The sequence below is a fragment of the Rhinopithecus roxellana genome, chromosome 15 (assembly GCF_007565055.1).
Source record: "Rhinopithecus roxellana isolate Shanxi Qingling chromosome 15, ASM756505v1, whole genome shotgun sequence".
Classification (NCBI taxonomy): domain Eukaryota; kingdom Metazoa; phylum Chordata; class Mammalia; order Primates; family Cercopithecidae; genus Rhinopithecus; species Rhinopithecus roxellana.
Genome location: NC_044563.1, coordinates 13964143 through 13984248, shown reverse-complemented (window position 1 = coordinate 13984248; position 20106 = coordinate 13964143). Strand labels below are relative to the sequence as shown.

General features: G+C 55.9%; 1 protein-coding gene across 2 annotated transcripts in view; it reads left to right on the top strand.

Annotated features, from left to right (window-relative positions):
• Positions 1-19774, top strand: part of SPTBN2 (spectrin beta, non-erythrocytic 2) — a 36751-nt gene extending 16977 nt beyond the window's left edge. For both annotated transcript variants that reach the window (XM_010366390.2, XM_010366389.2), the window contains 24 exons: positions 167-1037; positions 3241-3378; positions 3680-4436; positions 5358-5560; positions 5874-5964; positions 6186-6332; positions 8411-8674; positions 10690-10914; positions 11180-11269; positions 11597-11857; positions 11956-12086; positions 12315-12519; positions 13421-13795; positions 14786-15030; positions 15126-15264; positions 15871-15955; positions 16201-16397; positions 16737-16879; positions 16970-17042; positions 17127-17177; positions 17400-17620; positions 17881-18054; positions 18608-18650; positions 18943-19774. In XM_010366390.2, the coding sequence (XP_010364692.2) occupies positions 167-1037; positions 3241-3378; positions 3680-4436; positions 5358-5560; positions 5874-5964; positions 6186-6332; positions 8411-8674; positions 10690-10914; positions 11180-11269; positions 11597-11857; positions 11956-12086; positions 12315-12519; positions 13421-13795; positions 14786-15030; positions 15126-15264; positions 15871-15955; positions 16201-16397; positions 16737-16879; positions 16970-17042; positions 17127-17177; positions 17400-17620; positions 17881-18054; positions 18608-18650; positions 18943-19176 (5363 nt within the window). In that variant the 3' untranslated portion in view covers positions 19177-19774. The remainder of the gene's footprint in view (positions 1-166; positions 1038-3240; positions 3379-3679; positions 4437-5357; positions 5561-5873; positions 5965-6185; positions 6333-8410; positions 8675-10689; positions 10915-11179; positions 11270-11596; positions 11858-11955; positions 12087-12314; positions 12520-13420; positions 13796-14785; positions 15031-15125; positions 15265-15870; positions 15956-16200; positions 16398-16736; positions 16880-16969; positions 17043-17126; positions 17178-17399; positions 17621-17880; positions 18055-18607; positions 18651-18942) is intronic.
• The last annotated feature ends 332 nt before the right edge of the window (positions 19775-20106 follow it).

Sequence of the window (20106 nt, the reverse complement as noted above, 5' to 3'; positions counted from 1 at the left end):
ATCAAGAGCCGAGGTGGAAGGGTTGGGAAACCTGGGGACAGGAAAGATGGTGACCAAACGATGGTGACTGAGCTAGAGCCAAGGTGGGAAGCCCAAGAGAGTGTGGTGGCAGGGAGCAGCCGGAGGGCTGCGTTGCAGCTCTGACCCTCTCCTGTGACTTTCTCAGAGTATAGACCTTGCGACCCGCAGCTGGTGTCAGAGCGGGTAGCCAAGCTAGAGCAGAGTTATGAGGCACTGTGCGAGTTGGCAGCGGCGCGGCGGTCCCGGCTGGAGGAGTCACGGCGGCTCTGGCGTTTCCTCTGGGAGGTGGGCGAAGCTGAGGCCTGGGTGCGGGAGCAGCAGCACCTCCTGGCCTCAGCCGACACGGGCCGGGACCTGACCGGTGTCCTCCGCCTGCTCAACAAGCACACAGCCCTGCGGGGTGAGATGAGCGGCCGGCTGGGGCCCCTGAAGCTCACCCTGGAGCAGGGCCAGCAGTTGGTGGCTGAGGGTCACCCTGGGGCAAGCCAGGCCTCTGCCCGTGCAGCTGAGCTCCAAGCCCAGTGGGAGCGGCTAGAGGCCCTGGCTGAGGAGCGTGCCCAGCGGCTGGCCCAAGCTGCCAGCCTCTACCAGTTCCAGGCTGATGCAAACGACATGGAGGCCTGGTTGGTAGACGCACTGCGCCTGGTGTCCAGCCCCGAGCTGGGTCACGACGAGTTCTCCACGCAGGCTCTAGCCAGACAGCATCGGGCCCTGGAGGAGGAGATCCGAAGCCACCGGCCAACCCTGGACGCCTTGAGGGAACAGGCAGCAGCCCTGCCTCCCGCACTGAGCCGCACGCCCGAGGTGCAAGGTCGGGTGCCCACCCTGGAGCGGCACTACGAGGAGCTGCAGGCCCGGGCAGGCGAGCGAGCGCAGGCCCTGGCGGCAGCCCTAGCGCTCTACACCATGCTCAGCGAGGCCGGGGCCTGCGGGCTTTGGGTGGAGGAGAAGGAGCAGTGGCTCAATGGGCTGGCCCTGCCTGAGCGCCTGGAGGACCTGGAGGTGGTACAGCAGAGGTAGGCCCCTCAGGCTCCCAGTGGGACTGGCCTTGGGAGGCAGGGTGGGGGGCCAGGATGTGGGTAGTGAGTCCCTCCATAAACTGCCTGCCTCACCCCTTTGAGTCTTAATGGTTGTCCATTTCTAGTTTTAACAAAAGATGTTAACCGTAGAGACATTTCACCGCAAACCTCTCTACACCCATCACCCAGATTCAGTCATTGCCAATATCTTGCTTTATTTGATTCTCTGCCCTTTTGAAAAGCAAATCCCCAATATTAGCATGTCCCTCCTACATTCTTCAGGGTGCGCCCTTTAAGAAATACAAGGAAGGGCCGGGCGTGGTGGCTCAAGCCTGTAATCCCAGCACTTTGGGAGGCCGAGATGGGCGGATCACGAGGTCAGGAGATCAAGACCATCCTGGCTAACACGGTGAAACTCCGTCTCTACTAAAAAATACAAAAATCTAGCCGGGTGAGGTGGCAGGAGGCTGAGGCCGGAGAATGGTGTAAACCCGGGAGGCAGAGCTTGCAGTGAGCTGAGATCCTGCCACTGCACTCCAGCCCGGGCGACAGAGCGAGACTCTGTCTCAAAAAAAAAAAAAAAAAGAAATACAAGGAAGCATTCGTACCTACAATATATTATTTTGAAATTGTCTGTGTGGACTTAAAATAGCTGAGGCTTTGAAGTTATAAATAAGCCTTTTAGACAGAGACACTAAAATAGCTTTATTTACAGAATAAATCTTTAAATCATTTATTCAATAATAAATCTTAAAAAAATTTTATAGAACCATTATCACATAGACAAAATTAGGAATTTCTTGATATGATCTATGATCAATGTGTAATCCAATTTCCTGGTGTTTAAAAAAATGTAATTAGGTTGGGCCTGGTGGCTCACACCTGTAATCCCAGCACTTTTGGAGGCCAAGGCAAGAGGATCACTTGAGTCCAGGAGTTCATAACCAACCTGGGCAACATAGTGAGACTCCACCTCTCCACATTGTTTTTTTTTTTAATTAGCCAGGCATGGTGGTGGGCACCTGTAGTCCTAGCTACTGGGGACGCTGAGGCAGGAGTATTGCTTGAGCCCAGAGGTCGAGGCTGCAGTGAGCTGAGATCATGCCACTGCACTCCAACCTGGGTGACAGAGTAAGACCCTGTCTCAAAATAAATAAATAAATAAATAAAAATAAAAATGTAATTAAAGTTTTTTTTTAGTTTTCAAGGTATCCTAATGTAGAGGTTAACAAACTACAACCCTTGGGCCAAATCCAGCCTGCTGCCTGTTTCTGCTTTATTGGAAGAGAGCTACACTCTTTTTGCGTATCGCCCATGGCTACTTTCAGGCTACAGCAGCAGGGCTGAATAGTTGCTGCAGCAGCTGCATGGCTCATGAAGCCTATAATATTTACCGTCGAGCCCTTTACAGAAAACATTTGCAAACCCTGCCCTATTGGAACATAAAATGCCGGCCGGGCGAGGTGGCTCAAGCTTGTAATCCCAGCACTTTGGGAGGCTGACGAGGGTGGATCATGAGATCAGGAGTTCAAGACCAGCCTGGCCAAGATAGTGAAACCCCTGTCTCTACTAAAAATACAAAAATTAGCTGGGCTTGGTGGTGGGCACCTATAATCCCAGCTACTCGGGAGGCTGAGGCAGAGAATTGCTTGAACCCAGGAGGCAGAGGTTGCAGTGAGCCAAGATCGTACCACTACACTCCAGCCTGGGTGACAGAGTGAGACTCCGTCTCAAAAACAAAAACAAAACATAAAATATCCCTGGAAGAAGTTATCCTTCACATTTTCATCACCCAGACAAATATTTTTGGTTATTACTTCATTTTCTAACACATATGAGTGGGATGAGACCCAAATAGGCAGCTAAGGGGGAAGTCCCAGGAGGCTCAGAGGATCCGATAAAGGGTTGCCCCATGCCAGGGTCTAGTTTGACTTGTATGTATGTTCCTGACCTTTACCTTTTACCATCTTTTGAGCAGTTCTAGCGATAATAGTTATTCTGCTTGTTTTGGGGGAGTTGGGGGTTCCTCCCTTGACCCACAGGTACTATGAACCTCATAGGCTGAGAGGCACAAAGACTCCTGCAGATAAGCCTCCTGGTGAAGGAGACACCCTCCTGGGTGTCTAAGAGAGGTGGACTTAGGTAGACTGGGCACGGTGCTGCCTCCCACAGTTCACGCCTGACTCTTCCACCCTCTCAGGTTCGAGACCCTGGAGCCTGAAATGAACACCCTTGCAGCACAAATCACCGCGGTGAATAACATTGCCGAGAAGTTACTGAAGGCCAGCCCCCCAGGCAAGGACCGCATTGTCAACACCCAGGAGCAGCTCAACCACAGGTGGGCTTGGGAGGGCAGGACTGGGAAACTGACAGAGAAATGAAGCAATGGGGATGGCAGTGGGAGGCAAGTTTTGTAGAACCTAGAAGAGTGGCCACCAAGGAGGAAGCAAACCAGTCTGGAATATGTTGGGAAAGGAAAAAGGATCAAAGAGACGAGAGAGGGAGTCAAGGTAGTCTGAAGCAGCTGCTGGCCGGAAAGGGAGGAGTCAAGGGGAGATACCAAGGGAGAGAGAAGCAGGGAAGAAGCTTCCAAATAGGCCTGGCCAGGGCAAGAAGCTGAACCTTCCCCCTGCTCTCAGGTGGCAGCAGTTTCGGTCTCTGGCAGACGGTAAGAAGGCAGCTCTGACCTCAGCCCTGAGCATCCAGAACTACCACTTAGAGTGTACGGAGACCCAGGCCTGGATGAGAGAGAAGACCAAGGTCATCGAGTCCACCCAGGGCCTAGGCAACGATCTGGCTGGGGTGCTGGCCCTGCAGCGCAAGCTGGCCGGCACGGAGCGGGACCTGGAGGCCATTGCTGCCCGGGTCGGTGAACTGACTCGAGAGGCAAATGCCCTGGCTGCTGGCCATCCTGCTCAGGCAGCGGCCATCAACGCCCGGCTCAGAGAAGTGCAGACCGGCTGGGAGGACCTCAGGGCCACCATGCGGCGTCGAGAAGAGTCGCTGGGGGAGGCGCGGCGGCTGCAGGACTTCCTGCGCAGCTTGGATGACTTCCAGGCCTGGCTAGGCCGTACTCAGACTGCTGTGGCCTCTGAAGAAGGGCCAGCCACCCTGCCTGAGGCAGAGGCCCTCCTGGCCCAACATGCAGCCCTTCGGGGAGAGGTGGAGCGGGCCCAGAGCGAGTACAGCCGGCTGCGAGCCCTAGGCGAGGAGGTGACCCGGGACCAGGCTGACCCCCAGTGCCTCTTCCTACGACAGCGACTGGAGGCCCTGGGAACTGGCTGGGAGGAGCTGGGCCGAATGTGGGAGAGCCGGCAAGGTCGCCTGGCCCAGGCCCACGGCTTCCAGGGATTCCTGCGGGATGCTCGTCAGGCTGAGGGCGTACTCAGCAGCCAGGTGAAAGTCCGGGCAAAGTCCCAACCAGGAGGAAGAGCAAAGTAGGGACCCAGGGAAATGTGAAGGAGCAGGATGGGCAGGAAGGACATGTTAGCAAAACGGGGCCGTGCAGTGGTTCAGGCCTGAAATCCCAGCACTTTGGGAGGCCAAAGTGGGAGGATCACTTGAGGCTGAGAATATCCAGACCAACCTGGGCAACATGGCAAGACCTTGTCTTTACAAAAAAAAAAAAAAATTAAGAAAATAGAAGAATTTTTTATAAAGAAAAATGGGAGCCAGACAGGATGGCTCACACCTGTAATCCCAGTACTTTGGGAGGCCAAGGCAGGAGGATAACTTGAGTTCAGGAGTTTGAGACCAGCCTGGGCAACATAGTGAGACCCCCATCTCTACAAAAAGAAAAAAAAAATTAGCTGGGCATGGTTATGCTTGCCTGTAGTCCCAGCTACTGGGGAGGCTGAGGCTGGAGGATCACTTGAGCCAGGAGTTTGAGACTGCAGTGAGCTATGATCATACCACTGCACTCCAACCTGGGCCATAGAATGAGACCCTGTCTCAGAAAAGGAAAAAAGAAAGAAAAATGGGAATGAAAAAGATGTGAATATAATTTACTAAAACTGACTTTAGAAGAAATAGAAAACCCAGTTTGTCATGTAACTGTTAAAGAAATGGAATCAGGAGCTAGAAGTGAGATAGAACAGGATTTGGGCTGGGGAATGGAAAGTCCTTCCCACCCAGCTTCCCTGTGACTTTCTGAGACTCCCACGCTGGCTGGCAGCCTCCCTGTCTTCAGAGCTCTCCTGGCTACCCTCCCTGTCCGTGGGTTGGCCCCTACCTCTCAGATTTGCCCCTGGGTGGGTCCCTCCTAAGGGGGTGAATTGTGCTGGGGAAAACGAGCTGAATGTCACCGCTCCCACACAGGAATATGTTCTGTCTCACACGGAGATGCCAGGGACACTCCAGGCTGCTGATGCTGCCATTAAAAAATTGGAGGACTTCATGAGCACCATGGACGCCAATGGGGAACGGATCCACGGGCTCCTGGAGGCTGGGCGCCAGCTGGTGTCTGAAGGCAACATCCACGCCGACAAGATTCGGGAAAAGGCAGACTCCATCGAGAGGAGGTCTGAGGAGTCCATGAATTAGGGGTCCTGGGGGGAATCTGGGAAACAGGGTGGCCTCAAAGATGAATGTGGCACAGGAAACGCACAGATGGGGTAGGAGCTGACGGAGAAGTAGAGGGGAAGAACCAAGTGGTTGGAGAGGGCTGGGAGGTTCTACCCCCAACCAGGGCCAAAAGGAAGTCAGGATTCCAGGTAACCTCGTGGTCCTGGAAGGCGTTATTCCCCTAGAAGAAATGGAGGCCCCTAGGTTAGCCAAAGGGTCACAACCCTTTCACAGCAAATTCCAGGGTTTCACAAGAGGGTGTCATTCCAGGCACAGGAAGAATCAAGATGCAGCACAGCAGTTTCTGGGCCGTCTTCGGGACAACCGGGAGCAGCAGCATTTCCTGCAAGATTGTCACGAGGTGAGGCTCTCTGGGGCTCCGGGATATTCTCTAGCCATCCCTTTCCCACCTTGAGCCTAGAATAAGTCCAGCACAAGGTCACCAGAGACTATGAGCCCCTTCATGGCTTCTTCCCAAGGTGCCCACTTCTCCTGGCTCACTCTGGCCCTGCTTTTATGCCCCCCTCTTCCCTCCCTGGGAAATGCCGCCTCTCCTTTGTCCCTGTTTTATGTTTGGTCCAGCTGAAGCTCTGGATTGATGAGAAGATGCTAACAGCCCAGGACGTGTCCTACGACGAGGCCCGCAACCTGCATACCAAGTGGCAGAAGCACCAGGCGTTCATGGCTGAGCTGGCTGCCAACAAAGACTGGCTGGACAAGGTGGACAAGGTGAGTGGTGCTGTGGGGGCTGCCTCTGGGCAGAGTCCCCCACCGTGCATGTGAGGGCCTGGCTCCAGGACGTGGTTTTCGTCATGGTTAGAGATTGTGGGGCTTCTGGTGCCACAGCTCCACAGTGGAAAGTTATGGCCTGGGAAACAAACGTCTTTGTTGGAGACAGAGAGTGGGACAGTGAGTCCAGAACCTTGATAAAGTACAAATTAGTAGGTAGCCAAACTGCAGCTTGGATTTAACACCGTAACTGTTCCTGAGTTCAAAGCAGGATGGCGCTATTCAGTGGGCTCTGCAAACCTTGTCTGGAAAGGGCTTGGCCTGGATGGTCAATATTTGAGGCTTTGCGGTCCAAACAGTTTCTGCTACAACTGCTCATCTCTGTCGTTGTAGTACAAAAGCAGCCGCAGAGAATAGGTGAATGAATGAGCATGGCTGTTTCCCAATAAAACTTTATTTGTAAAAACAGGCAGTGGGCCAGATTACCTCATGGGCTGTATGTAGTCTGCCAGTCCTTATTTTCGAGTCTTGCTGTCCCTGGTTCTTGGTCTTCCACCCAGCTCTTCCTCAAGAGCCAAGGACATATAAAGTTTTATATCTGCTCCGCAAGTATCCCTACAGAACATGATATGCGCTCAACAGTCTGTGAGGCACTGCAAGGTCTACGAAAAGACACTTTCCTTCCCCCAAGGGCATGACGGTTGGGACAAAAGGAGACCAGTGTGCTTTCAATTGTTTCCATTCATTCAGCAAATATTTACTTGGTACTACTATATCCAAAGCATTGTATTAGGCACTGCGTGGGGTCCGAAAGGGATCCCCTGGTAGGCTCCACCCTGAAGGAATAACGCTGTCGTCAGGATATGAGGCATATACGCAGGTAGCTAAATAGAATCCAGAGAAGAATCTGATGAGTGCTGTGAGAGTGGCCCTGCTGAAGCCTGGGGAATAAGGAGAGAGGAGATATGAAAATTCTAGAAGCAGCAACATCCAGGGCAGTCCATGGCGGATGAGTAGAATTTGGACAAGTGGAGATATTGAGGAAAAGATGTTTCCAGGTAGAGAAAACTGAACAGAAAACCAGTGGTAGGCAGTGCCTGTTTGGGAGCAAGGGGGTGAGCCAGTCTGGCAGCAGCAGAGAATGTGTGCAGGGCCCCAGGGAAGAAGAGGTGGGAGAGAAGCCCCGGAAAACCCTGACCACCACATGCGTGTGCTTCCAAGTGTGGATTGTGCTCAAAGCTGTGAAGCTACCCAAGCAGTGCTAGCCTTTGATGCTCTTCATCCTGACAGCCACAGCCACCTGCAAAATGGCCTGAAGGCAGTATCTGGGTTTGTGTTCCCCTAGAAGCAGACCCAGAAACAATGATTCTAGGGAGGTGACCCCGGGAAGCATCAGTGGGGGAATGGAGTGATGAGAAGGGACAGAAGTCATGCCAGTTACCCCCATGGGCAGCGGGAGCCCAACCCTCATGGGGCACTCTGGGGGGTGTAGATGGAACACAGAACACAGCACCCGCACAGCCACAGCACTTGGATGCTGCGTATTTATCCATCAGCTCCCTGTCTGTCACTGGTTGAGGGCTGCTTCTGGGCTCATTAACTCCATGGCTCTTCCAATTTGCCTTCCACACAGTTCAAGGGAGCCCACTTCCCTCACCACCCCAGATGCAAAAATCCTCAAGCAGAAAAGCTGGCAGTGGGGAAACCAGGTGGGACTCACTTGCTATCAATGAAGTGAAGAGTAATGAGTTGAGAAATACAAAACGATGGCAAATGAGTCAATGTGCAGTGCGGTGCCAGAAACCACAGGCACCAAGGAACCCAAACTCAAGAGAGATCGCAAGGGCTTCCTCGTTGAAATGCTCTTTGAGCTGGGTCTTGAAGGAGGAGTGGGGTTCATCAGCGGTGAGGGAACAGCAGTTTAGAAGGGATCTTAAACCTCTGCGAAGAGTGTGTCGATGAGAACACACAAGGACTTGGAATTATTGCCCACACTTCAGGTCTCTACTGCCCATGCTCTCAGCCTCTAAAGTTCAAGCTAATTTGGGCACTTTGACGTTCTCTGTCCTGCCTTCCAGGAGGGGCGGGAGCTGACTCTTGAGAAGCCAGAGCTGAAAGCCCTGGTGTCAGAGAAGCTGGGAGACCTGCACAGGCGCTGGGACGAGCTGGAGACCACCACCCAAGCCAAGGCCCGCAGCCTCTTTGATGCCAACCGAGCTGAGCTGTTTGCCCAGAGCTGCTGTGCCCTGGAGAGCTGGCTGGAGAGCCTGCAGGCCCAGCTGCACTCAGATGACTACGGCAAGGACCTCACCAGTGTCAACATCCTGCTCAAGAAGCAGCAGGTGTGCTGTGGGCCTTTGATGGGGATGGTGAATAGCAGAAGAAAGGAAGGGGTCTAAAGCTTTCAAGATTTGGGAGGCCAGCTAAGGCCTGGCAGATAACACCTTCAGTAGCATTTCCCAGAGTCATTTCTCTGGGCAGCCAGTATCAGAATCTCTAGGGATATGTCACAGTCAGGATTAGAGTTAGGAGACAGACCCACTAATAATTTGAAGATGAGAACTTCAGTAAAAAGAAATATTAATTAGGCCAGGCACGGTGGCTCACGCCTGTAATCCCAGCACTTTGGGAGGCTGAGGCAGGTGGGTCACTTGAGGTCAGGAGTTCAAGACCAGCCTGGCCAACATGATGAAACCCCATCTTTACTAAAAATACAAAAATTAGCCAGGCGTGGTGGCATGTGCCTGTAATCCCAGCTATTTGGGAGGCTGAGGCAGGAGAATGGCTTGAACCCAGGAGGCAGAGGTTGCAGTGAGCCATGATCGTGCCACAAGTGTGGTGGCTCACACTTGTAATCCCAACACTTTGGGAGGCCGAAGTGGGCGGATCACTTGAGTCCAGGACTTTGAGACCAGCCTGGGCAACATGGCAAAACCCCATCTCTACAAAAAAATACAAAAAATAGCTGGGCGTGGTGGTGGTGTGTGCCTGTAGTCCCAGCTACTCTGGAGGCTGAGGTGAGAAGATTGCTTGAGCCTGGGAAGTCGAGGCTGCAGTGGGCTGTGACCGTGCCACTGCACTCCAGCCTGAGTGGCAGAGCGAGACTTGTCTCAAAAAAATTTTTAAAAAGGGGTGGGTGCAGCTGTGGTCCAATAAAAACTTTATAAGTCTCGGCAGTGGGCTGGACTTGCTGGTCCCTGCTCTAAAGAATGCAGAATGGGAAGTGTAGGGAGCAGCTGACACCTCTGGGGTCGAGGAGTACCCCAGGAAGGAGCAAGATGGCTGAGTCTCAGACCTCTTTGGAGAGGGCAGAGGCCCACTGCATGGCCTGGAAATTTGCTGGGGTATCACAGGCCAGAGCAGGTCTGAAGCCAGCAAGCCAAGGCTGACCGGCAGGAAGTGGCCACTGTAGTGCAGCAAAACTTGCCAGAGAGTTAAGAGCCACCAAATCTCTTGTGCACTGTGGACAGTTTTGCTGTAGGAGGAAGATAAGATTAAGACCCTGGAACCGTGGAATGCCCCTCATCTGCTAGGCATTGTGGTGTCCCTCCAGCGCCCTCTGCTGACAAGGCCTAGATTGTGCCCGCTGGGAAAGGAGGAATGTTTCCAGGGACCAGTTCCAGTGTCTCAAAGCAGGGCCACGATGGATCGGGGATGGAGAGACAATGAGTTGATAACGGGCACAGTTATCACACTACCCTGGAGTTTTTTTGTTTGTTTGTTTTGTTTTGTTTTTTTTTTTGAGACGGAGTCTCGCTCTGTCGCCCAAGCTGGAGTGCAGTGGCCGGATCTCAGCTCACTGCAAGCTCCACCTCCTGGGTTCACGCCATTCTCCTGCCTCAGCCTCCCGAGTAGCTGGGACTACAGGCTCCCGCCACCTCGCCCGGCTAGTTTTTTGTGTTTTTTAGTAGAGACGGGGTTTCATCGGGTTAGCCAGGATGGTCTCAATCTCCTGACCTTGTGATCCGCCCGTCTCGGCCTCCCAAAGTGCTGGGATTACAGGCTTGAGCCACCGCGCCCGGCCTACCCTGGAGTTTTTAATCTCAGTCTTAGATGTGGGGGTGTGGGTGCAGGTTTGTTATAAGGTTATATTGTGTGATGCTGAAGTTCGGGGCAGAATTGAACCCATCACCCATGTAGTAAGCACAGTACCCAATAGAGATTCTTTCAACCCCTGCCCTTGGACTCTTGTGTATATAAAGTTCGAGATCCACTGATCCAGCCCATGAGGAGATGCTCTCCCTGGGTGAGCTGCAGTGATAAGCAGCCACAGTGGGCTGGATAGAGACTGGTGTCTCTGCTGGGCGTGAAGGCAGAAATGCAGAGCTAACATGTCCTTCCTCCTGGCGGTTTGCAGATGCTGGAATGGGAGATGGCTGTGAGAGAGAAGGAGGTGGAGGCAATCCAGGCCCAGGCCAAAGCGCTGGCCCAGGAGGACCAGGGTGCAGGGGAGGTGGAGAGGACCTCGAGAGCTGTGGAAGAGAAGTTCAGGGCCTTGTGCCAGCCCATGCGGGAACGCTGCCGGCGCCTGCAGGCTTCTCGCGAGCAGCACCAGTTCCACCGGGACGTGGAGGATGAGATTGTGAGTCACTGGGGCCAAGGACGGCAAGCTGCCCCCAGCCACGTGACTTTCCAGCCTCCCTCCTCAATGTCAGCAGGGCTCTGTTCCCTCTTCTCTTTGGCATTGACCATCTCCCCTCTAGGGAGACTTGGGGATGCCCCCAGAATCAGAGATGACCGTTCCCTACACACACAGAGGTAGCCCCAGGTGTCCCCACTCCCACTAATCAGTCCCTGGTGCTTGCCTTGGCCTCTGGGCCTCCACTGACCTCCTCTTCCTCTTCCAGTTGTGGGTGACAGAGCGGCTGCCCATGGCCAGCTCCATGGAGCATGGCAAGGACCTACCCAGTGTCCAGCTTCTCATGAAGAAAAACCAGGTGAGGCAGAGGCTGAAGGCAAAAGAGAAGTTCCCAGGAGCCTCCCCAGACTTGGACGTGTGTTTTTTCTTAAGACCAGGCCCCCCTCGATGCTGAGTGTAACCCTGGACTTCAGTGGCTGTCTTTCCTCACCTCGGGAGGGTGGGTCCTCTCAGTGGGACATAGTGGGGGCTGGGGGGCTGAGGGGTGTTACCATCGCACCCCCGGGCTAGGAGAGGGAGCAGAGGACCCAGGAAGGAGAGAGGCACAGGGGTGAAGGGCGGTCTCTGGGAGCATGTGGAGCTGCGGCAGGCCTTTCCGCATTTTCTCTTCTGTGGCCGTGGGCAGACTCTGCAGAAGGAGATTCAGGGCCATGAGCCCCGGATCGCGGACCTGAGGGAGCGGCAGCGTGCTCTAGGTGCAGCAGCAGCAGGCCCAGAGCTAGTCCAGCTGCAGGAAATGTGGAAACGCCTGGGCCACGAGCTGGAACTTCGAGGGAAGCGACTCGAGGAGGCCCTGCGAGCCCAGCAGTTCTACCGTGATGCCGCTGAGGCGGAGGCCTGGATGGGCGAGCAGGAATTACACATGATGGGCCAGGAGAAGGCCAAGGTGAGGGCCAGGACAGAGCCTGGTATATGTGGCCAGTTCTGCCCTCCCCCGACCCGCTGCTTGATGCCACTGTCCCCTCCCGCCGTCCCTTCCCCCAGGATGAGCTGAGTGCCCAGGCAGAGGTGAAGAAGCACCAGGTGCTGGAGCAAGCCCTGGCCGACTACGCGCAGACCATCCACCAGCTGGCGGCCAGCAGCCAGGACATGATTGACCATGAGCACCCAGAGAGGTGGGTACAGCGGCAGCCCGGCCCAGCCTAGGGGAGAGCTGGCTGCAGGAACAGGAAGGTGCAGGGAATGTGGTGCCTTCAGTGCTGTGTGCATGGAGCCTCCTAGAAAGCTGGAGCGCAGGGTGGGCGAGCTGTTGGGAGACTCACAGGGACAGAGCTCCACAGAACAGGCTGGAGGTCAGAGCTACACCCCTAAGTCCCACAATGCCTCTCCCATTGTTTCTGCAGCACGCGGATATCCATCCGCCAAGCCCAGGTGGACAAGCTGTATGCTGGCCTGAAGGAGCTGGCGGGAGAGCGGCGGGAGCGCCTGCAGGAGCACCTCCGGCTGTGCCAGCTCCGCCGCGAGCTGGATGACCTAGAGCAGTGGATCCAGGAGCGCGAGGTCGTGGCGGCCTCCCACGAGCTGGGCCAGGACTACGAGCATGTGACTGTGAGTATAGGGAGAGCACCCAGCTCAGATCAGCCATGGGAAGAGTGGAGGACCCACAGGGAGACTAGGACCCACAGGGAGGACCCACAGGGAGACTAGTTGCAGGCAGAGCACTGGGGGGCCAGGAGACAAGACCAGGCTGAGCAGGCACTGCCCTCCTGATTTTGAGGTATATGATTTGAAGAGGCTGGGCATGGTGGCTCACATATGTAATCCTAGCACCTTGGGAGGCTGAGGTGGGAGGATTGCTTAAGTCCAGGAGTTTGAGACCAGCCTGGGCAACATAGTGAGACCCTCATCTCTACAAAAAAAATGTTTTTTAGCTAGGCACGGCAGTGCATGACTGTAGGCCCAGCTACTCGGGAGGCTAAGGTGGGAGGATCTCTTGAGCCTAGGAGGTCGACACTGCAGTGATTGCGCCAGTGCACTCCAGAGCAAGACCCCATCTCTAAATACACACACACACACACACACACACAAATTTGAAGAATTGTGCAGAAAGGGGACATGAAGCTGAGCTGAGACAAGGGCAAATAGGAAATTATCACTCACACTTTTCAACAGAATTCAACAAAACGGGGTATGATTCCCTCCACGGTTTGGGGGCTTGGAGCCTCTGTCGTACAGAAATATGGGCCATAGTTAGGGGGTTCTCGTCTGAGGCCTGAGGGTCCCAAGCACCTCAAAACACCTTTGCCGGGGGTGGAGGGCGCCTGTCAAATACAGGGTCAGTGGGAAGCAGCCATGCCTGCTCCTTAACCACCGGGAGGAAACCTGTTCCGGCCCCGTGGCCAGCAGGGAGAGGTAGGTTCTGAGTTTGGAGTGGAGGACTCGCTTCATCAGGCAGGGACCACATCCCCCAACATCACGGCATGGTCTGTCCATCTGCTTCCTCTACCAGATGCTCCGAGACAAATTCCGAGAGTTCTCCCGGGACACGAGCACCATCGGTCAGGAGCGCGTAGATAGCGCCAATGCACTGGCCAATGGGCTCATTGCTGGGGGCCATGCTGCACGGGCCACCGTGGCCGAGTGGAAGGACAGTCTCAACGAAGCCTGGGCTGACCTGCTTGAGCTGCTGGACACGCGGGGTCAGGTGCTGGCCGCGGCGTACGAGCTGCAGCGCTTCCTGCACGGGGCACGCCAAGCCCTGGCGCGGGTGCAGCACAAGCAGCAGCAGCTTCCAGACGGGACTGGCCGTGACCTCAACGCTGCCGAGGCCCTACAGCGCCGACACTGTGCCTACGAGCACGACATCCAGGCCCTCAGCGCCCAGGTCTGACTCAAGCATGCGGAGGTGGGGGAGGCTTAGAGGAGGCCAAGGGGGAAATGCCAGGGAGAGTTCCCAGGAGCTAGGGCAGAGCTCAGAAATGCTGGGAGGATGGCACCCTTTGGAGGGCCATTTCGAGATGAGGAAATTGCTCCAAGGAAAATCTCTGTTTGACCGGGCATGGTGACTCTTGCCTGTAATCCCAGCACTTTGGGAGGCTGAGGAGGGCAGATCACCTGAGATTGGGAGTTTGAGACCAGCCTGACCAACATAGAGAAACCCCGTCTCCACTAAAAATACAAAATTAGCTGGGCCTGGTGGCGCATGCCTGTAATCCCAGCTACTCAGGAGGCTGAGGCAGGAGAATCACTTGAACCTGGGAGGCAGAGGTTGTACACACCACTGTACTCCAGCCTGGGCAACAAGAGCGAAACTCATCTCAAAAAGAAAGAAACCATCTCTGGCAGGGGACATCTAGCCAGTGCATTCACACTTTTAATGACAAGCCCCCTTGAGAGCCCATAATGTCTTCAGGGGTTCCCAGTGGCCAGGAGACTCTTCATGCTCTGCTCAATCTGCCTGTTGGTGCTTCCCAGGCTTGAGCTCTAGGCCCACACTCAGGAAGCATGGATCTTTCCCTCAACCACTAAAACCCATCAGCCCCTGCCTGAATCCCCTCTTCAGGCTAAGTGTCTCGTTTTAGCAATCTCCAAGGTCCATCACATCCTAGACAGGCCTCTGAAAGTTCAACTGGCCAATGGCCCTTTTCCAGATCCTCCCCAAGTTAAGCCCAGGTTCCCAGATGAGACCCAATAGAGCAGAGTGTGGCCGAGCACCTGCCTTCATCTTCCCCAGCACCCCCACTCCCTGGCTCCACCCCCTGCTTCTTTGGCTGTGAGACAGGCAGCAGCAGGTGAGAGCGGCAGCCAGAACTGAGGCAGGCTGCGGCTCCTTGGAGTCCCCCGCTCTGCCTGACTCTGACCCGGGGCCCCGCAGGTCCAGCAGGTGCAGGACGATGGCCACCGGCTCCAGAAGGCATATGCTGGAGACAAGGCTGAGGAGATCGGCCGCCACATGCAGGCCGTGGCTGAGGCCTGGGCTCAGCTTCAGGGAAGCTCTGCCGCCCGCCGGCAGCTGCTGCTGGACACGACGGACAAGTTCCGCTTCTTCAAGGCTGTCCGGGAACTGATGCTCTGGATGGATGAGGTCAACCTGCAGATGGATGCCCAGGAGCGTCCCCGGTGAGAACCCCAGGGCCCGGGGCCTCCATGGGTTGTGTGGCTGGGCTGTGATGGGGCTATGGGCAGCAGATGATGCTGTTTCTGCCTCCCCCCAGGGATGTGTCCTCCGCGGATCTAGTCATCAAGAACCAGCAAGGCATCAAGGCAGAGATAGAGGCCCGGGCGGACCGCTTCTCCTCCTGCATCGACATGGGGAAGGAGCTGCTGGCCAGGAGCCACTATGCGGCCGAGGAGGTGGGTGAGGCCTGGGTGGCCAGGCCATTCTCACTGTGCAGTGCTGAACGCTGACTTCTTGGCGGCTTTCTGCTTCCTCTCGTTCTTTCTTTGCAAGAAATTTTTCATTCTCTCCCCTCAGTGCCATTCAGGGGTTTCTTGCATTCTGTAAATGTGAGAACCGTCTGCCTCTTGACATCAGAAATCCCTGGTCCTGGACCAGGCATGGTGGCTCACGCCTGTAATCCCAGCACTTTGGGAGGCCCAGGTGGGCAGATCACCTAAGGCCACGAGTTCAAGACCAGCCTAGCCTCCAAGGGTTGTGTGGCTAGGCTGTGATGAAACATGGTGAAACCCCATTTCTACTAAAAACACAAAAATTAGCCGGGCATGGTGGCAGGTGCCTATAATCCCAGCTACTCAGAGGCTGAGGCAGGAGAATTGCTTGAACCTGGGAGGCGGTGAAGTTGCAGTGAGCTGAGATTGTGCCATTGCCTGGGCGATAAGAGCGAAACTCTGTCTCAAAAAAAAAAAAAAAGAAAGAAATTATCTGTCGCCCTGGGTGACTCCCCAGGGGCCCTGGAAAGACCTCACATCCTGGTGCTAACTCACATCTCTGCCCCCCAGATCTCAGAGAAGCTGTCTCAGCTGCAGGCGCGGCGCCAGGAGACAGCTGAGAAGTGGCAGGAGAAGATGGACTGGCTTCAGCTAGGTGAGCTGCTGAGGGGCCCCAGGTGCTGTGGGGAGTGGGGGGCATTCTGCACCCTGTGGTTTCCAGAGTAGGTGAGACCAGGAACCCTGGGTGTGAAACTCACAATGTCCAACCTTGGCGCTGCCTGGCACAGCTCTGGGGCAGTGGCTTTGTCCGTGTCCCTGTTCTTGAGGTTGCCATGGCCACTGTGCCCTGCCAGTGGCCACTCTGACCCACCATCTTCCTGTGACCCCCGATCCCCCCAGTTTTGGAGGTGCTCGTGTTTGGAAGAGATGCAGGGATGGCAGAAGCCTGGCTCTGCAGCCAGGAGCCACTGGTGCGCAGCGCTGAGCTGGGTTGCACGGTTGACGAAGTTGAGAGCCTCATCAAGCGGCACGAGGCCTTCCAGAAGTCAGCAGTGGCCTGGGAGGAGCGATTCTGTGCGCTGGAGAAGCTTACTGCGGTGAGGGACACAGGACCCCAGATGCCCACCCCCAACCTGCTCCCCTGACCCATGCTTGCTTCTGCTTGGAGCAGACATGTCTTCTCTTTTGCCACTGTACCAGTGGCTCCCAGATGTGAGCTGAGAGTGCCGTTGTCACCACACCTTTAGGAGGTGTCAGTTCCCCTGGGTGAGGCTGAGACACCTTCTCCCATTTTGTCTCTTGTCCCCACCGTCTTCTCGAATTCTGTTCTTTTATCATATTTCATCAAATCAGAGTTGAGACATTTCAGCTCTCCCTATTTCCCTGGCCCTCTTAAACGCGACCTTCTACATGCTGAATGCAGCATTTTTTGACAGCTAGAGGAGCGGGAGAAGGAGCGAAAGAGAAAGAGGGAGGAGGAGGAGCGAAGGAAACAGCCGCCTGCTCCTGAACCCACAGCCAGTGTGCCTCCAGGGGACCTGGTGGGCGGCCAGACAGCTCCTGACACCACCTGGGACAGGTGAGAGCCAGGACGCCTGGGGTAGGAGGAGGAGGCTGAGCCCAGGCCACCCAGGGACTAATGATTCTGTGTTGCCTTTGGTCATCCCAGAACCCAGCTACGGCCACCATCCACACAAGCCCCCAGTGTTAATGGAGTCTGCACAGATGGAGAGCCCTCACAGGTGACCCCACTGTCCCTCGTTCCCCCATCGGAGTCGTAGCCCCTCCACCCCCGCACATCCTTTTACAGATTCTTATTCTTGCAGCCCCTGCTGGGACAACAGAGACTTGAGGACAGCAGCTCCCCCGAAGGGCCGGTGAGTTCCCCTGCAAGTGTGGGTGTTGATAACTGGGAGGTGAAGGGTCCAGAAGGGGTGGTGAGTAGGGGTGGTGGAGTACTGGGGATGGGATGGGAGAGGGCAGAGGCTCACGGGCAGCTTGGGGGCAGGAAGACCAACTCCTGGACATGGAGCTTCCTGGCACCCAGGTTAGGGATCTCCCGTCTCATCCTTCGACACTGACACTGCTTTCCCCCCCAGGGACCTGGCCCAGGGGACGAAGCCAATGGGCCCCGGGGAGACAGGCAGACCCGGACTCGGGGCCCAGCCCCACCTGTGATGCCCCAGAGCAGGTCCACCGAGTCAGCCCACGCTGCCACCCTGCCTCCTCGAGGCCCAGAGCCGTCTGCCCAGGAGCAGATGGAGGGGGTACTGTGTCGCAAGCAGGAGATGGAGGCCTTCGGGAAGAAGGCTGCTAACAGGTACGGCCTCTCCGGAGCCTGCCCTCAGAGGGGACTTCCCCAGAGCCTCTGTCCAGATAGAGGAAGGGATGCCCTTTAAAGTACATCTTCTGGGCAAAGGGTAGGACTTGGGACCAGAGCAGGGCCTCAGGGGAGGACCAGAGGGTGTGAAGACCATGGCCTAAAGATGGGAGCAGAACTGGAAGTCCTAGGATACCCAAGAAGGGCCCTGGGTTGCAGGAGCCACCGAGGCCAGCCAGTCAGCACCATGTCCCTCGCAGGTCCTGGCAGAACGTGTACTGTGTCCTGCGGCGTGGGAGCCTCGGCTTTTACAAGGATGCCAAGGCAGCCAGCACGGGAGTGCCATACCATGGAGAAGTGCCTGTCAGCCTGGCCAGGGCCCAGGGCAGCGTCGCCTTTGATTACCGAAAGCGCAAACACGTCTTCAAGCTGGGGTAGGAACAGGGAACAGTGCTCTCGGAATGGGAGGAAAGTTGGGAGTGGCACAGGTGAGCCGTGAGTCGGGTCCAGAGGGAGGGGAGTTCCTGTAAGGAACCCCTGAGTGGAGTAACCAGGCCAGCCACTTGGGGACAGTGTAGATAAGGGAGGCGGGGATTCTGGTTGTCTCCATACCAAGGGGAGCAGGAAAACCAAGACCCAGGCCTGATGGCTGCCGATGTCAAGGTGAAAAATTACCCAGGGTGGGAAATCCAAAGGCAGGGATCTGGCAAGACCTCCAGGGGCCTGTCCCTGCCTGCCAGCAAGCAGCTGGAGCAGGAGGCCCAGGCTGGGGTGGAAGTGAGCTCCCCCTGCCTCTGTGGCCAGTCAGAAAGGATGTGCTTCTGCAGTCGGGGGAGACTGAAGAATGTGCAGAGCATGGCTGGTCCGGCTCCGAGGGCTGCAGCCAGATGTCCCAGCCTGGTGTTGGGTCATGATTGCGCTCTCACCAGCAGCGACCTGGCACATCCAGATTCTCAGCTCTGCCCTGTGGCCTCTCTCTCCCAACAGCTTACAGGATGGAAAAGAATATTTATTCCAGGCCAAGGATGAGGTGAGCTGTCCTCCGTGTTCCTCTCTGTCCATGCCATTCCAGAACCCTCCAGCTGCAGACTCCCCTTCCTTCCCCGTCCTCCCTTTTTCCTGGTCTTGTCCTTTGTGGTAAGACTGGATATGTGTGACGGCCGCACCAGGCCGCACTTCCCTGTCTAAGCCGGCCGCATTCTCCTAATGGCATGAAACAGTCAGCTCACTTTCTGCCTCCTTCTCTCACACTTCCCTGCTGTCCACCGTGGCCACCCCAGCGGAGCGTCCTTGCAGCTGACCAAGGGTCTTTCCATCCACAGGCAGAGATGAGCTCGTGGCTACGGGTGGTGAACGCAGCCATTGCCACTGCGTCTTCTGCCTCTGGAGAGCTCGAAGAGCCAGTGGTGCCCAGCACCACCCGGGGCATGACCCGGGCCATGACCATGCCCCCAGTGTCACCTGTCGGGGCTGAGGGGCCTGTTGTGCTCCGCAGCAAAGACGGCAGAGAACGAGAGCGAGAAAAACGCTTCAGCTTCTTCAAGAAGAACAAGTAGCTGGGGGCAAGGTCCCAGGCCAGCTCCTTCCCTCCGTTCAGGAAACTGCCAGGGACAGTCGACAGGGACCACCCTCTTGTCAGGACAACTGCCTGCTGCTAGGGTCTATTGCCAAGGTCAACCCATCACCAGGAACTGTCACTGGGCAGTTCCTTCTCTTCTGCTGTTTAATTCCAGACTGGTGGTGGGACCCAGGCAACCCCCTCTCCCACCCCCGCCGACTTCTCCCCTTTCCCCAGCCTCGTGCCTCTGTCTCTCACCAAGGTGCGGACAGTGCCGCACCCTCAACATAGGCCAGGTGGGGAGTGACTGCCCCTGCCTCAGGGTCATTCTTCCACCACAGCGAGGGCACTCGCCTTCTGCCTTCTGGTTCCTCACCCCTCGGACTAGCCAGGAACCTCTCAGAGCTGAAGCAGGCCCTGGGGGCAGGAGTGCCAGATGATAGGCGCAGGAGCCCTCCCTCCCCATCCCCACCCTCTAACTCCAGCTGCCACTCCATCTCCAGCTGCTCTCAATGGCTTTCAAGGTGTGTTGTTCAGGGACAGCCACCGCCTTGAGTCTGGCCAAGGAGGTGATTAAACAGCTCAGCTTCTCTCACTGCCTCTGGGTGTCTTTGCTTTCCTGACCACAGCCTCTCTGCCCAAGCCCGTGTCCTCTCCTTTGGTTCTGGTCTCCTGCATCTCACGTTTCTACTCTGCCCCAGCCTCCAAGCTCTTGAAGAGCTGTGTCACCCTGAGAGCTTCCCTGACCCAGTCTCATTTCCCTGTGACAGTGACCTCCAGTGTGCTGGGTTGACCAATGCCAAGCCTCTTTTTAGACCAAAGTAGTTCCCCATGGGTTGGGATGATGTCACCAAGCAGTATTCATGTTAAAAAGCAATGAGGGCTCCTTCCCTGGTGCACAATTTTCTTCACTTGTGAGTTGCTAAAC